The sequence below is a fragment of the Chrysemys picta genome, chromosome 2 (assembly GCF_011386835.1).
Source record: "Chrysemys picta bellii isolate R12L10 chromosome 2, ASM1138683v2, whole genome shotgun sequence".
Classification (NCBI taxonomy): Eukaryota; Metazoa; Chordata; order Testudines; family Emydidae; genus Chrysemys; species Chrysemys picta.
The window spans coordinates 231,036,643-231,051,952 of NC_088792.1; the positions used below are offsets into that span (position 1 = coordinate 231,036,643).

Below are 15,310 nucleotides of genomic sequence, written 5' to 3' on the forward strand. Positions count from 1 at the left end.
TCCGATCTCCCATGATTTTCCAAAGATAATAGCTAGAGGCTCAGATACCTCCTCTATTAGCTCCTTGAGTATTCTAGGATGCATTTCATCAGGCCCTGGTGACTTGCAGGCATCTAACTTTTCTAAGTGATTTTTAACTTGTTCTTTTTTTATTTTATCTTCTAAACCTACCCCCTTCCTCCCATTAGCACTCACTATGTTAGGCATTCCTTCAGACTTCTCAGTGAAGACTGAAACAAAGAAGTCATTAAGCATCTCTGCCATTTCCAAGTTTCCTGTTACTGTTTCTCCCTCCTCACTGAGCAGTGGGCCTACCCGGTCCTTGGTCTTCCTCTTGCTTCTAATGTATTGATAAAAAGTCTTCTTGTTTCCCTTTATCCCTGTAGCTAGTTTAAGCTCATTTTGTGCCTTTGCCTTTCTAATCTTGCCCCTGCATTCCTGTGTTGTTGTTTGCCTATATTCATCCTTTGTAATTTTGTCCTAGTTTCCATTTTTTATATGACCTCTTTTTATTTTTTAGATCATGCAAGATCTTGTGGTGAAGCCAAGGTGGTCTTTTGCCACATTTTCTATCTTTCCTACCCAGCGGAATAGCTTGCTTTTGGGCCCTTAATAGTGTCCCTTTGAAAAACTGCCAACTCTCCTCAGTTGTTTTTCCCCTCAGTCTTGATTTCCATGGGACCTTGCCTGTCAGCTCTCTGAGCTTACAAAATTCCGCCTTCCTGAAATCCATTGTCTCTATTTTGCTGTACTCCCTTCTACTCTTCCTTAGAATTGTGAACTCTGATTTCATGATCACTTTCACCCAAGCTGCCTTCTACTTTCAAATTCTCAACGCGTTCCTCCCTATTTGTTAAAATCAAATCTAGAACAGCTTCCCCCCAGTAGCTTTTTCAACCTTCTGAAATAAAAAGTTGTTTGCAATGCAGTCCAAGAACTTATTGGATAGTCTGTGCCCCGCTGTGTTACTCTCCCAACATATATCTGGATATGTTCTATTCACACGTTTGCGAGGCATTATGCCCTGAGACATGACTCTGCTGCTGATGCCTCCTTCAGGACAGTGGTTCTCTGCTCAACTCTATCGTCCATCTCCTTGTACCCTCCTCCTACTTAGGTACTGCTTGTCAATCACCCATAGTGCAATACAATAGGGACCATCACTCAAAGAAGAAAAGGAGGTTGCTTACCTGTAACTGAAGGTTCTTCGAAATGTGTGGTCCCTATCTGTATTCCATTAACTGCCCTCCTTCCCCTCTGCTTCGGATCTTCTCTGATTCCCGGTGGACAAGGAACTGGAGAGGCAGTCGATCTGCCCCACCCTTTATCATCTTGCTCAGAGGCACAAGGTGAGCCAGGGCGCATGCACAGACCAAAGGACACTACTTTCCATTTCTCTGGTTCCAGGCGTATGGTGTGCATGCATAATCTCACTGTGGAACACAGATAAGGACCATGCAGGTTAGTAACCTCCTCTTTCAGAGCCAAAGATGTTTAAAGTAACAGGTTGTGATAAGTAGCAGAGGTGAAGTAAATGCTTCTATTCTCGGTTCTTCTGTTAAGCATGTGATTTTTATCAATATACTGTGGAAATATTTCAGAAACTAAGAATAATGGTATTGTTATGTATAGTCACCAAGAATACTGGTGTTTTTAAGGTTGACTTTTAAATGATATTTTTAGGTAGAGAGACGAGGTGTATGAGGTAATATCTTCTATTGGACTAACTTTTGTTGGTGAAAGAGACAAACATCAATCTTACACAGAGCTCTTGTGGCTTTTATTTAAGACTTAAGTTAGCTGGCTAAGTATTATGAAATCAAAAAGTAATGCAAAACATTCATAACTTATTTGTTTCAATTCTTCTTTCCATGTTGTTTGAAACTGTTACAAAATGCTAAAAAAGGTTGTGAGAACTTCAGGTATGCCTGCAACAAGGTAGTGTCTCCCTTGACATAGTGTCATCTCCTAGGCCAGGACAAAGATGCCCCTCCTATGACTTCTCCTTTTATACATTGTTACTGTCATAAACAGGCAGTTAAGGGTTAATTCCTCTTTTACCTGTAAAGGGTTAAGAAGTTCACAATACTTAGCTAACACCTGACCAGAAGGACCAATAAGGGAACAAAATACTTTCAAAGTTGGGAGGAGGGAACACAGTCCTTTTGTCTGTTCTGTGGGTGCTTTTGCCGGATGGGGAGAAGGAACCATCCCACTCCTAACGGGGTAGTGAGCAATTAGAGAAGGAATGTATTAAATTACTTTTATTTCTATTTGTGATTTCTTTTTGCAAAATAGAGGGAGAATCAAATTAGGTTTTTGTGTAACTTTAAGGTTTTGCCCAGAGGGAAATCCTCTGTGTTTTGAATCTGTTGTCTGTGAGATCATCTTGCTTTCTAATCTCACAGAGGTATTCCTTTCACCCTTTTTCTTTAATTAAAAGTCTTCTTTTAATAACCTAATCGATTTTTCCTTGTTTTAAGATCCAAGGATTTTGGATCTGGGCTCACCAGGAATTGGTGGGGGGAATTTTCTTGAGTCTACCCAGGAAAAAGGGTATAGAGACTTGGGGGAGGGAAATTAGTCAAGTCCTGCCAGGAAAGGGGGGATAAGGACTGGGGAAATATTTGGGGGAAGGCAGAGTTTCCAAATGGCTCTCCCTCAAATGTTTTTTCTAAATATTTAGTGGTGGCAGCGACTGTTTTGCCTAAGCTGGTAAAAATAAGCTTAGGGATTATTCATGCAGGTCCCCACATCTGTACCCTAAAGTTCAGAGTGGGGGGACGGACACCTTGACCGTTACAAACCAGTTGCATATTACATTCCAGATGTTGTTACCACCTTGTACCCTATAGTTCGAACAAGACATTTTCATCCTTATCTTTATGAGGAGTCTGTGTTCTTGTACCATCCTTTCTGGTCAGGAATGTGCTTACTTGGTTAGGTGATACTTAGATGTTACAATTCTGACAAGGCCTATTTTGGTTCACCGCCTTTGGTTCGTACTGTTAGCCATGCGTAGCGCTCTACCAAGGCCTACACCAGATACCAAACTTATGTTGTTGGGCATAAAAGGCGCAAACCAGGAGCCTGAAACAGGCAGTGGAGACAAGTTTCATACACTTTGTGTGTTTCAAAGCAAAGGAGGGATTGAAAACTGTTGTTAAAGGAAGACAGGACCATCATGAGAAAGACATGAAGGACATAAACACCACTTGAGGGTACATCTATACTAGTCAGAGGATACACATTTGTGACTTGATCCTGATAGAATAGTTTTGGGGGGCTTGTTAACTTAAGTGGGACTTAACATATTATTATGTAATCAGGCTAATAACTCAGATATGATCAAGAAGCCTGATTACAGAATGTTGTTAAGGAACACAATCACCCATAGATCTCCCTTATAAACAGAAATACCAAAAGCGCCAACTGGCAGAGGGCATAAGAGGTGTACAGGGGTTTACAGGGATCCCCTAGGTCTGATGTCTGCATAATAGTGAGCCAGAGGATGTTATGTGAAGTCTCTACTAACAGCTAGTAACACATTGGTCATCTTAATCATTGCAAGATGTCTGTATGGATGATATTTAAATAGTTATCTGTTGTGACAGACCCAGACCAGTGGGGTACAGGAGTCTGGTAGAGGGCAAATTTACTGGTCACTTGATGAGTAGTTTTCTGTTCCCTGAGTGACCAGAGCAGGGGCTGCACTAGTGTAATCAGGAACCTGCTAGAACCAGTTAAGACAGGCAGGATAATTAAGACACCTGGAGCCAATTAAGAAAGTGCTAAAATCAATTAGAACAGGCTATCTAATTAGGGCACCTGAGTTTAAAAAGGATCTCACTTCAGTTTGTGGCGTGCATGCGAGGAGCTGGGAGCAAGAGGCACAAGGAGCTGAGAGTGAGAAGACATATTGCTGGAAGACTGAGTAGTACAAGCATTATCAAACACCAGGAAAAAGGTCCTGTGGTGAGGATAAAGAAGGTGTTGGGAGGAGGCCCTGGGGAAGTAGCCCAGGGAGTGTAGCTGTCGTGCAGCTGTACCAGGAGGCACGCTAGACATCTGCAGTCCACAGGGCCCGGGGCTGGAACCCGGATTAGAGGATGGGCCCAGGTTCCTCCCAAACCTCCCAACTCCTGATTAGACACAGGAGGAATTGACCTGGACTGTGGCTTCTACCAGAGGGGAAGGTTCTCTGAGCTGTTACCCGATCCACATGGTGAATCTGTGAGGCGAGCATATCCGCCAATAAGCGCAGGACCCACCAAGGTAGAGGAGGAACTTTGTCACACTGTCTATATTGAAAACTATGTTCTACAGGTATGTGAGTTAAGACAGGGCACCAGAAGGTGATTTAAACAGGTTCTGTTTAGGCAGGGGGTAGTAGATGCTTATCTCTCTGGTTAGTCAAAGTGTATTTTGTGGCTTACAGTTTAAGACTTTTTACATTACTGAGCCTGATGCTAATGAAGAGATTGTGAATTCACATAAGAGAAGATCTGCAGGAAAAAACAAACACAGCAGGGGGCATCGTGTTTGCTTAAAGATAATGGATTTTTGAGGTATAACTTGTAGGTACTGAGGTACACCCAGAATCCTTCACTGAGGAGAGGAACTGTCAGTGTGTTCTGTCTTGCAAAAGGAGGATCACAGCCAACCTGGCTGGAAAACACTGCTAAGACTTTAGGTGAGCTAAACTTCATTAGACAAGACAGCATGTTGTTAATTAAGTCTAGGCCCTAGAAGGCATGTTATGATTTTATTTTGTGTGTAACCATTTGTTTCCAGTATTTCCACTTGCTATTATTTTAATGTCTAGTCTTTGTTAAATAAACATTTGCTTGATTTCAATGTAAATGTAAGTGTTGTGGGTTAAATGGAGTGGTGATCTGAAGGGAAACTGGTAAGCAGGTGTGTATTGTTCCTTTGGAAGCAACTCATCGCTCCAGGAGGATACTTGGAGAGCTCGAGGGTTGGAGTGTGCCTATCACTGACCTGTAGAGAGAGAGGAGGGCCTGCTTAAGCCTGGAAGGGAGTGCTTGTGTTGCCCTTGGCCAGAAGAATTGGGGAGCTTACCTCTGACAGGTACAGCAAGGCTTCCTCATGCTAAGGGCAGCTGGTAGCGAGGAGCCTTGCTGGGTATTCTGAGAAGTATCACACATACCCATTACATACAAGTCATTGTTATGCAGTATCACTAAGCTTAGTGGTTCCCCATGGGATGTCCTGATGAAAGGTATTTCTTTGTTTAGTGTATCTGTGTCAAGTTGTGTGCGCTATATTAGCACTGCGTGTTTAACAACTAAATGTAATCAGACTTATCACAGTGGTGATTTGATTTTCTTGAGGAATTTGTTCACTTTCCCTTTTCCAGGCACTAATGGGGAAACCTTTCCAGCTTTCGAAGAAGTTAATTTATCTTCACAGCCACCACCATCTGCAAGGGAGAGGAGACGAATAAAGAAGAAAGCAATGGAATTTACTGTATGTATGAAATGTTACTCTCCCCACCCCTGCACCTCTCTTCTGCATTTGAAGAAGAAACCTCAGGGGTTTCTGAGAAGAGAGACTAATATGAGTAGTGGTATGGAAAAACTGTTGTATAGAGAGATTGAGAAGATTGGGGTTGTTTACTTTACAAAGGAGACTAATAAGAGGGGACATGATAAAAGTATATAAAATAATGATTGGTACAGTATAGAAAAGATAGATTGGGAAGTTCTGTTCTCTCTTTTATAACACAAGAACAAAGGATCAATCAATGAACTCAAAAGGTGACAAGTGAAATCTGATGAAATCCTTTTTTTTTTTTTTAACATGATATTTAGTTAAACTGTGGAACTCATTACCAGAGGATGTCATCGAGACCAAAAACTTAGCAAGATTCAGAAAGGAATTAGACATTTATATCTACAGTTACAGTAGCTAATGCTTGGAAGAGATATTAAACCTCTTTTTTCAGGGCAAATTAATTTCTAACTATTAGGAATTGGAAGGAGATTTGCCTATTGTGGAGTTTCTTGCATCTTACTCTGAGACATTGGTATTGGCCACAGTCAGAGAGAATACAGTAGACTAGATGACAATTACTGTGTTTCTTATTTCAATAGGTGACATATTATATGGCTGTAGATTATGTGTATATACATAATATAAATGGGTTGTATACCTAGTGGCCGTTCGGCAGGAGTGTCATATTTACTGAAATCTTCCCATGTTTTCTAAATCTGCAGGATGATGTCCCTTTTAGCAAGTCACCACCACCACAGCCTGACAGCTTCTCTTTGCACTCAAGCTCCAGTCTCGATGTTGATCTGCTGAAAGCCAGGAATGAAGAACGATTACGAAGATTAAATGAGTTGCAGAAGAAATCTGTTAACCTAGGTATGACTTTGTTGGATGTTAAAGCTAAAGAAACTGATGTTAACAGACAAACTACTTGTAGACTAAACAAGAAGAAATTGGCTAAGACAGTCAAATTAGATTATTTTGACATAATTTAATACTCTACATCACTGGTTTGCTGGAAAATCAGTTGATAAAAAAGGTTTTAATTGAAGTTTGTTGCAAGTTTTGAGAGGTCAGGGATATAATAACGAAAATGAAAGGATATGTGATACCAACTCAAGACGTGTGTTGTGACTAGGATAGTGGTGTACAACCTAATATTTGATGCATCTGTGAAAAGAACTAAAACCCTTCAATAAAACCCATAATGCAGCTGGCCAATTGAGCCGTGAATATGGAAGCTATATTCTTTTTTACCCCCTGTGGAGCTCAGCGCATGCTATGAAGCATAATGTTTCATTACTCTAGTCTTGGCACAAGTACCTACAGATTATGTTGGTGATAAAATTCTCAAATTGCAGTACTGAACTCGGAGCTGCTGTCACAAAGAATTCCACAGGCTGACTTTATGGAGAAGCATTTCCTTTTTGTTCTGAAAGTGTCTGGTTTTAATTACATGTACTGATTTGTCCCCCAGTCAGTATGTTGGGACATGCTCAGTTGCGCTGAAAATACTCTTTGGCATAAGTCTCAAATCCCATCTTCGAATATAAACTAATCAACATCCTGTCTAAGCAGTTTTAAAACCAGTATTTTTTTTTATTTGACAGCCATTATTCAGAAGGCATCCCAAAATGCTTTACAAACTGTATGTATTTGATTTTGTAGCAAATGGTACTCTTACAACCAGAGTTGTTCTTGTCATCACTGGCTCACTGTAATTTTCATCCAATAGAGCAACAGTGGTGGAAAAACCCAGCATGCTTGACTTTTTGTGCTTTTACTCTGCCTTCTATTCATTTCTGTCTTCTTTGCAGCTAAACTCTTTCTAAACCCTCCTTATGCCATACAATTCAAATACATCTTCACCATATTCAGTCCTCTCCTGTCTATCTACCCAACTTCTTTTCTTGTTCAATCACACCCCTCATGGTTTCACTTAATATTGTGTGAACAAAGTTGCTATTAATTATATACAACTTGGTTGGTCTTTTTTTTTGAGCCAGTCTCCACCTTTTCTTCCTTTGCTACTTTGACTGCCGTGTCTCTGAATGAGGGTCTTCCTTCTTATTATCCATTTATGTTAACTAGTAGTATTTTACTAGATTTAAAAAGTTGGATTTTACAATGGCATTTAGTGGACTCTAAGCACAGCCTGTCTGTCTTTTAGTGATTGTCCACGTGGATTCCATTCTTGGTGCCCATGAGACTTATGCATGCGAGATCAGATTCTTTTGGCCAGCATTGTCTTTGTGACCCCCTCCCCGCTCCAAGTCATAAAGGATGGAGACGGTCCAGCCATCCCTTGGCTCCTTCTTTTCCCCTATGGCAGCAAGATGGAACCCTTGCAGTGTCCACCTGCTTTCCTAGAGATAAACACTGTCCTGTTACTGAATTGTTAGTTACGAGTAAACTGGTGTTAGTTGATAATGTAGATAAGGGATTCCGAAATTGCAATATGCATACCCCTGAGGGTACGTGAGACATCTCTGGGGACTATGGGGAAGAAATTGTGTAATGGTGGTTTTTATTTATTAATTATTTTATTGATTGCATTTTCATAATAGGCTACTCAAATGAAGCTTTAAAACTCTGTGGGAATTAGTTATATAAAATACAGTAGTTAATTTACTTCAAGATGTACCAGTGAGAACAGATACCTAGAGACTCTCACATACGGAGCCCTCACCTCTAGTCACTGTACAGTGCGTGTTCAGTTGCCCAGCAACTGTCCAGTCTAGCTGAGCTCAGAATTAGTCCCTTCTAATGGATTTGAGTATTTCTGCTCTCACCCAGTGCCAGGATCTCTGGTTGTAGATGCTGTCCAGGAGAAGTCCAAACAACAAGGACATCTCAAGCCAACAACTAGTGAGAAGGACCCTAAAAAGTTGGTCTTATTTGGATGTAAAATCTACTTATCACCCAGCCTCCAAATGAGAGTAGCTAATAATGAGGTACTTCTCACAAAGTACAGTTACTTCCACTGGGACAAGCCGTTTCAATTTACAAGCAGGTTTCCTATGGAATATAAGGAAGAGTTAGAATCTATAATGAACAAAAGGCAGCTGGTAGCTTGCATGTCCCTACATGCAGCTCTAGGTGCATCCAATACAGTGGCACACATTGTGGCCACATCTGTGGTGATGAGAAGATAGTCCTGACTACAAGCATTTGGGATACCCAGAGTGGTTTCAACCACTTGAAGCTCAGCCAAAGATATCGAAAGTAAGAGCATGCCTCCGACTTCTGGGACACGTGGCCTCATGCACCTACTTAATGTGATTTGCCAGACTTCACCTACCCTCCGTTCCAGGGTGGCTGAAATCAGCGTATCTACTCACGAGGCACCAAATGAACATGGTGGTCATGGTCCCTTAAAGCAGCCTCTCCTTGTTAAACTGGTGGAAAGACCCTCATCATGTGTGCAATACAGTACCCTTTTCTGCATCTCGACCTACCAAAACTGGTGACAGATGCCTCCAAACAGGTTGGGAGAGCTCATTGACATAATCTTTAAACGCAGGGTATGTGTTTCCCTCAGGAATCTCACCTATACATAAATGTCTAGAGTGGAGAGCCATCCATCTGGAGGTATAAAACATTTCTGCTTTTACTCCATGGTCCACAGTCCGGGTGCAGACAGACAGACACCACAGTTATGCATTTTATCAGTAGACAGAGAGGAGCCAGGTCATCTCTGCTCTGTCAGGAAGCTGTTTGACTTTGGAATTGGTATATTCATCTCCAGATCATATCACTGGCCCTGCATCTGCCAGTCATTCAGAACTCTCTAGCCATTTACTTCAGTAGACAGTTCAGATAGCCATGAGGAGTTGATCAAGGATGCAGTGTTGCAGAACTTTTTTCTCAGGTGGGGTTATCCATCAGTAGAGCTACTTGCTACAGACCAGAACAAGAAATGTCAAGTGTTCTGCTCCAGAGGGGGCTCCAGTCCTGGCTCCCTGTCAGATGCCTTTCTCATCCCTTGGATACCAGGACTGATACATGCCTTTCCCCTGATTCCCATGCTACTGAGGAAACTGAAAGATTTGCAGCATTGGCCAGACAATTTGGAATTCAGATCTGGTGAACATCTCAATGTAAGCCCCAAATACTGTGCCTGCTCTGTCTGACATAGTCTTGCAGACCAATGGTCAGATCCTGCACCTGGACCCCAATCTGTTACATCTGGCAGCCTGGATGCCAGCTGGGTGACATCCACCAAAAGCTGTGCCAAAATTCTACTCCAAAGCAGGAAAGCCTTAAACTAGACTTAAAAAAGCTAAGGAGAAGTTTTTTGTTTGGGCATCTCAGAATCAGCTCTCTCCTTTGACATCACCCATTTCAACATCTACTAGCCCTTAAGCAATCTGGAGTTTGTCAGCTCCATAAGGGTATATCTAGCAGCAATATATGCATATTACCTTCTGTAGCGAGGCGGTGGGATGCCCCACTGAGGGCCGAACCTCCCCTAACACCAACGTGGGCGGAGCCACCGGGGCCGGCGCCCACCCCTCAGAGGTCACGGTGCCGACCTGGAAGTATAAAAGCCTGCCTGCAGAGCTCAGTGGAGAACAAGCCGGCGGAGAGAGCAGACATCTGTGGCCGAACTCCCGCTTGGGAGACAGCAGCAGACCGCGACCGGCCTGCTGACTCAACAGGCCAGCCGAGCTTACCGCTCGCCTGTTACCCTGAGGAGGACTGGCCGAGCCTGCCCCTTTCCCGCTATCCTGAGGAGGAGCCGAGCCTGCCCCTTTCCTGCTATCCTGAGGAGGAGCAGAACCTACCCTTCGCTACCTACCCGGAGGAACTGATACTCGTGGAGACCACCGAGGACACCTGTTCCCTATATCACTTTCCATTAAGATTGCTGTTTTAGTAGCTATTACATCAGCGTAGAGGATATTCGCACATTCACGATGGGTACCCCTTATACAGTGTCTCATAAGGATAGGGTTACTCTGATGTCTCATCCCAAGTTCTGGAGTTGTTTGAGTTCCAAATTAACCAATGTATTCATCATCTGGTTTTCTTCCTCAAGTCTCGCTCAACCCTGGGGAAAGGAAAATTTCATACACTTGAGGTAATAAGGGTCTTGTCAAACTATCTTAACAAGATTAAATTGTTCAGGAACACACCTAGACTGTTTATTGCCTTTGCTGAAAGGATTAAGGGTGAGGTATTTTCCTCAGAGCGATTATGAAAATGGATCTCCAACTGTGTAAGAGCAGGATATGAGTTACCGGTATTTGTTAGAACCACCTGCCCACTTTAGAGCTCATACTACTAGAGCTAAGACAGCTTCTGCCACCTGTTTTGAAGAATGTCTCTATTTCTGAAATCTGTAGGGCAGCTGCGTGGAGGTTGGTCCACACCTTTTCAAGATACAACTTTTTGGTAGAGGCTTCCAGCTTGGATGCCCACTTTGGTAGAGATGTCCTGAAGTCATTGTTTAAGTAGGACTCCTACTACTCACTTCCAAGCAAACAGGTCACCACAGTTACAGTAAGGTAAGTTATCATTCCTTTTGCAGTTAGCACATCAGTTCTTCCCTTGTTAGGAAGATATAATGGATCACTTCATTTCCCTGGCGATGCAGCCAAGTCAAGGGTGGGTAGTAACAATGTTTTCTTCAAAGTAAAGCTTTTTGATTCCATGTAACAGTTAGAAATAACAGCTACAAGAAGAAAATTTGCTAAAGAAGGGCTGTCAATTGCTATTTGTTATTAATTAACAAAAATGAGTAACTGTATAAGCTTTACTGCTGGAGTGTTTTTCCTGGGAATTTAATATAGAGTAATCAGATATCGAAATCCTTTTTCCAAACTTCTGTATTTTTTCTCAATAGGTTAGTTTTTTCATCACCAGTTTCTGGACTCAATTATTTTGACCATCACTTTTATAAAGTCATGGTCAGGGTGAGTAAGTGACCAGACTTGGTCTTTTTTCCCCCTAAAATATATTTATCTATAGAAACAGATATCTTTGGAGCCTCCAGGGAGCCCTGATTTTTTTTAAGTGAGAAACTTTGTTTTCCCTCCTGAGATTTTCTTAGATCCTCAGTACAGGATGGCCGCTCTGAAAGAAAGGTGCAATGCCTGTGCTGCCTCTCCCACTTGATGCCATCATCACTTCCTCTGGCTTTGGATTGGGTGGAGCCTGTGTGACGTACCAAGAGGGTCCTTTCTGAGAAGTCTAGGCCTGATGAGTCAGAGGTCTGTGCTCTCCCCTCCTTTCAGAAGTAGGAGAGAGTTTCAAGATCAAAGGTGGAAGGCTTAATTGTAGCCAGATTACTGAGGTGCCCTGCAGCACGCAACCCCTCTCTTTCTTTGTAGGCCTGGATATAAGTAACTTGCCTCATTTCTTAGTGGGCATGACTGAGAAGATAAATGGATCAGTAGGCTAGAGACAGCATGTCTTTACTGGCTAAGATACAGGGGAACACTCTGGTACCATTTAGAATAGACAAGATATGCCTGTAATGTAAGATGAAGTAAAGAGTATGTGTGCCTGCACAGTGTGTGGTCAGAGCATGCTGTACAGGGATTGGTTCCTGCAAAGCAACCAAGCCAGTCCAGAAGCATATGATGCGCAGTGTATAGTTAAGGATGTATATGTTGTTAGTCTTGGTAAAGATGTTATATAAGGTAAAGTGCTTCTGTGTAACTTTATAGTGTGGTATGCTCTATATCCACCCCATACACTTTAGTCTGATCAACTCAGTGTAGCTTTGCTCTATACCAAATAAAGGAACCTGAGTGATAAGACTGGAGTTGAAATGAGTTCTTGGGGAACCGAGTGGAAAAGATCTCGGGGAAACCCCAACACTGTTCACTGTCACTTGGGGGCATGGGGAAATCTGTTTTTCCCTACATGATTCTTTGGAGCTGTCCCTTATTTATGGTGGTCCTATTTCCTACTCTTGCCAGGTGAACCTGAAGCAGGGAGAGAGACTAAGATGTGAGTGACTTAATAGATTCTTGTTAAACATGACAAGAATTGAACAGAATCTTTGGTTTAGAGCCTGTTTTGCTTCAGGGATTTTAGTGAGAAACAAACCCTAATAATCTATACATGTTAGATTGTATGGTGTGTCTTTCCTGCTCCCCTGGCCCCTTTGTTTTATGCAGTGCTGTTGTAGCCATGTTGGTCCTAGTATATTAGAGAGACAAGGTGGGTGAGGAGGTATCTTTTATTGGACCACCTTCTGTTGGTAAGTGAGACAAGCTTTCAAGCTTCACAGAGATTTTCTTCAGGTCTGGGAAATTCATGCAGAGTGTTAAAGCCAAATACAAGATGGAACAGATTGTTTCGCATTAGTAGTTAAGACATATTTCAAGGGACCATTCAAGGTGAAGTGGCCCCTCCAGTCATGGGGAGGGAATAAGAGCAGCTGGAGGGGGGGACTGTTCGTGTCCTATAGATTATTGTAATAAGCCATAAATCCAGTGTCTCTCTTCAGTCCATGATTTTTACTGTCTAGCAAAGTTATGAATTTAATCTCCCAGGCTCGTCTTTTGAAAGTGTTGTGTAGGTTTCCTTTGAGGAAGAGAACTGATAGGTCAGATATAGAATGATAGCTTTGTGAAAAGTGTTCACCCACAGGTGATGTGGTGTTTTTCGTCTGTTATCATTTTCCTGTGTGAATTCCAGAACTTCACTCCTCTGATGGTTAGAAACCTTCGCTTAATTTCAAGCCTGAACTTGTTGATGGCCAGTTTATATCCATTTGTTCTTCTGTCCACATTGGCGCTTAACTTAAATAACTTCTCTCTCTCCCTGGTATTTATCCCTCTACTGTATTTATAGAGGGCAATCATATTTCCCATCTGTCTTCTTTTGGTTAGGCTAAACAAGCCAAGATCTTTGAGTCTCCTCTCAGAAGGTAGGTTTTCTATTCATCGGGTCACCTAGTAGCCCTTCTCTGCACCTGTTCCAGTTCGATTCATCTTTTTTAAACATGGGAGACCTCATTTGGAATACCATGTGCAATTCTGGCTCACCAGTGCCTTGTTTAGTGGTACTAACACTTCCCTGTCTCTACTGGAAATACTTTGCCTGATGCATCCTAGGACTGCATTAGTTTTTTTCATGGCCATATCATATTGATGGCTCATACTCATCCTGTGATCAACCAATATACCCAGGTCTTTCTCCTCTGTCACTTCCAACTGATAAATCCCCATCTTATAGCAAAAATACTTGTCCCTAAATGCATGACTTTGCACTATTAAATTTCATCCCATTTCTATTACTTCAGTTTACAAACTCATCCAGATCTTCTTGTATGGCATTCCAATCCCCTCCCAACTTTGTGTCATCCACAAATATTATTAGGACACTTGTGCCAAGGTCAGTAATAAATATGTTAAATAAAATTGGTCCCAACACTGATTCCTGAGGAACTCCACTAGTAACTTCCCTCCAGCCTGGCAATTCACCTTTCAGGATGACCTGTTGTAATCTCCCCTTTAACCAGTTCCTTATCCACCTTTCAGTTCTTATATTAATCCCCATCTTCTCCAATTTAACTAATTATTTCCCATGTGGAACTGTATCAGATGCCTAACTGAAATCCAGGTAGATTAGATCTACTGCATTTCCTTTGTCTTAAAAAATCCATTATTTGATCAAAAAAGGAGATCAGGTTGGTCTGGCACAATCTACCTTTTTTTAAAACCATGTTGTATTTTATCCCAATTACTGTTCAACTCTATGTCCTTAACTGCTTTCTCTTTCAAAATTTGTTCCAAGACCTTGCATATAATTAAGGTCAAACTAACAGGCCTGTAGTTTCCCGGATCACTTTTCCCTTTCTTAAAAATAGGAACTATATTAGCAGTTCTCCAGTCATAGAGTACCACGCTCGAGTTTACAGATTCATTAAAAATTCTTGCTATTGGACTTGCAATTTCATGTGCCAGTTCATTTAATATTCTTGAATGGAGATTATCTGGGCCCCCCAATTTAGTCCAAAGAAGCTGTTTGAGTATGACTTCCACCTCAGATGTGGAAATTTCTAAGTCTATATCCTTGTTGCCATTAGCCACCCTGCCACTACCCCTAAACTCTTCAAAAACTTCATTAAAAACTAAGGCAAAGTGTTCAGGTGTTGGGCTATGCCTAGATAATCTTTAATCTCCACCCCATCATCAGTGCTTAGCGGTCCCACTTCTTTCCTTGTTTTCTTCAGATTTATATGGCTATAGAACCTTTTACTATTGGTTTTAATTTGCTTTGCAAGGTGCAACTCTGCTTGGCTTTTGGTAGTTCTCACGTTATCCCTACACTTTCTGACCTCCAAGAGGTAGCTTTCCTTGCTGATCCCTCCCATCTTCCATTAATTGTAGGCTTTCCGCTTTCTCTTAATCACCTGTTTGAGATGCTTGCTCATCCAGCTTGTGCTGCAACCCTTCCCTACAAATTTTTTCTCCTTGCTTGGAATGCAGGCTTCAGATACTTTCAGTCAAAGTTGCAGAAGCTAATTCCAACCTTCCTCCACATTTGGATACTTGAAATCTTCAGTCCAGTCCACTTCCCTGAATAATTCTCTTAATTTTTTTAAGTTAGCTCTTTTGAAATCAAGGATCCTTGTTGCAGAGATATTTTTGTTTATCCTTCCACTTAGTTTAAATTGAATTAGCTCATGATCACTCAAACCAAGATAGCCCTCTACAATCAATTCTTTTATGAGGCCCTCCATGATAGACACGCAGCCTTAGTCTTAACTAGTTATGCCAAACAATCTGTTCCATCTTGTATTTAGCTGTGACTCTCTGAGTAAGTTTCAAAGACC

The 15,310-nt window shown here is 41.8% G+C and overlaps 1 protein-coding gene across 3 annotated transcripts in view; it reads left to right on the top strand.

The window, feature by feature from the left end:
* CSPP1 (centrosome and spindle pole associated protein 1) overlaps positions 1-15,310 on the top strand; it is a 140,312-nt gene that overhangs the window by 117,643 nt on the left and 7,359 nt on the right. For all 3 annotated transcript variants that reach the window (XM_065585721.1, XM_065585719.1, XM_065585722.1), the window contains 2 exons: positions 5,381-5,490; positions 6,240-6,390. In XM_065585721.1, the coding sequence (XP_065441793.1) occupies positions 5,381-5,490; positions 6,240-6,390 (261 nt within the window). The remainder of the gene's footprint in view (positions 1-5,380; positions 5,491-6,239; positions 6,391-15,310) is intronic.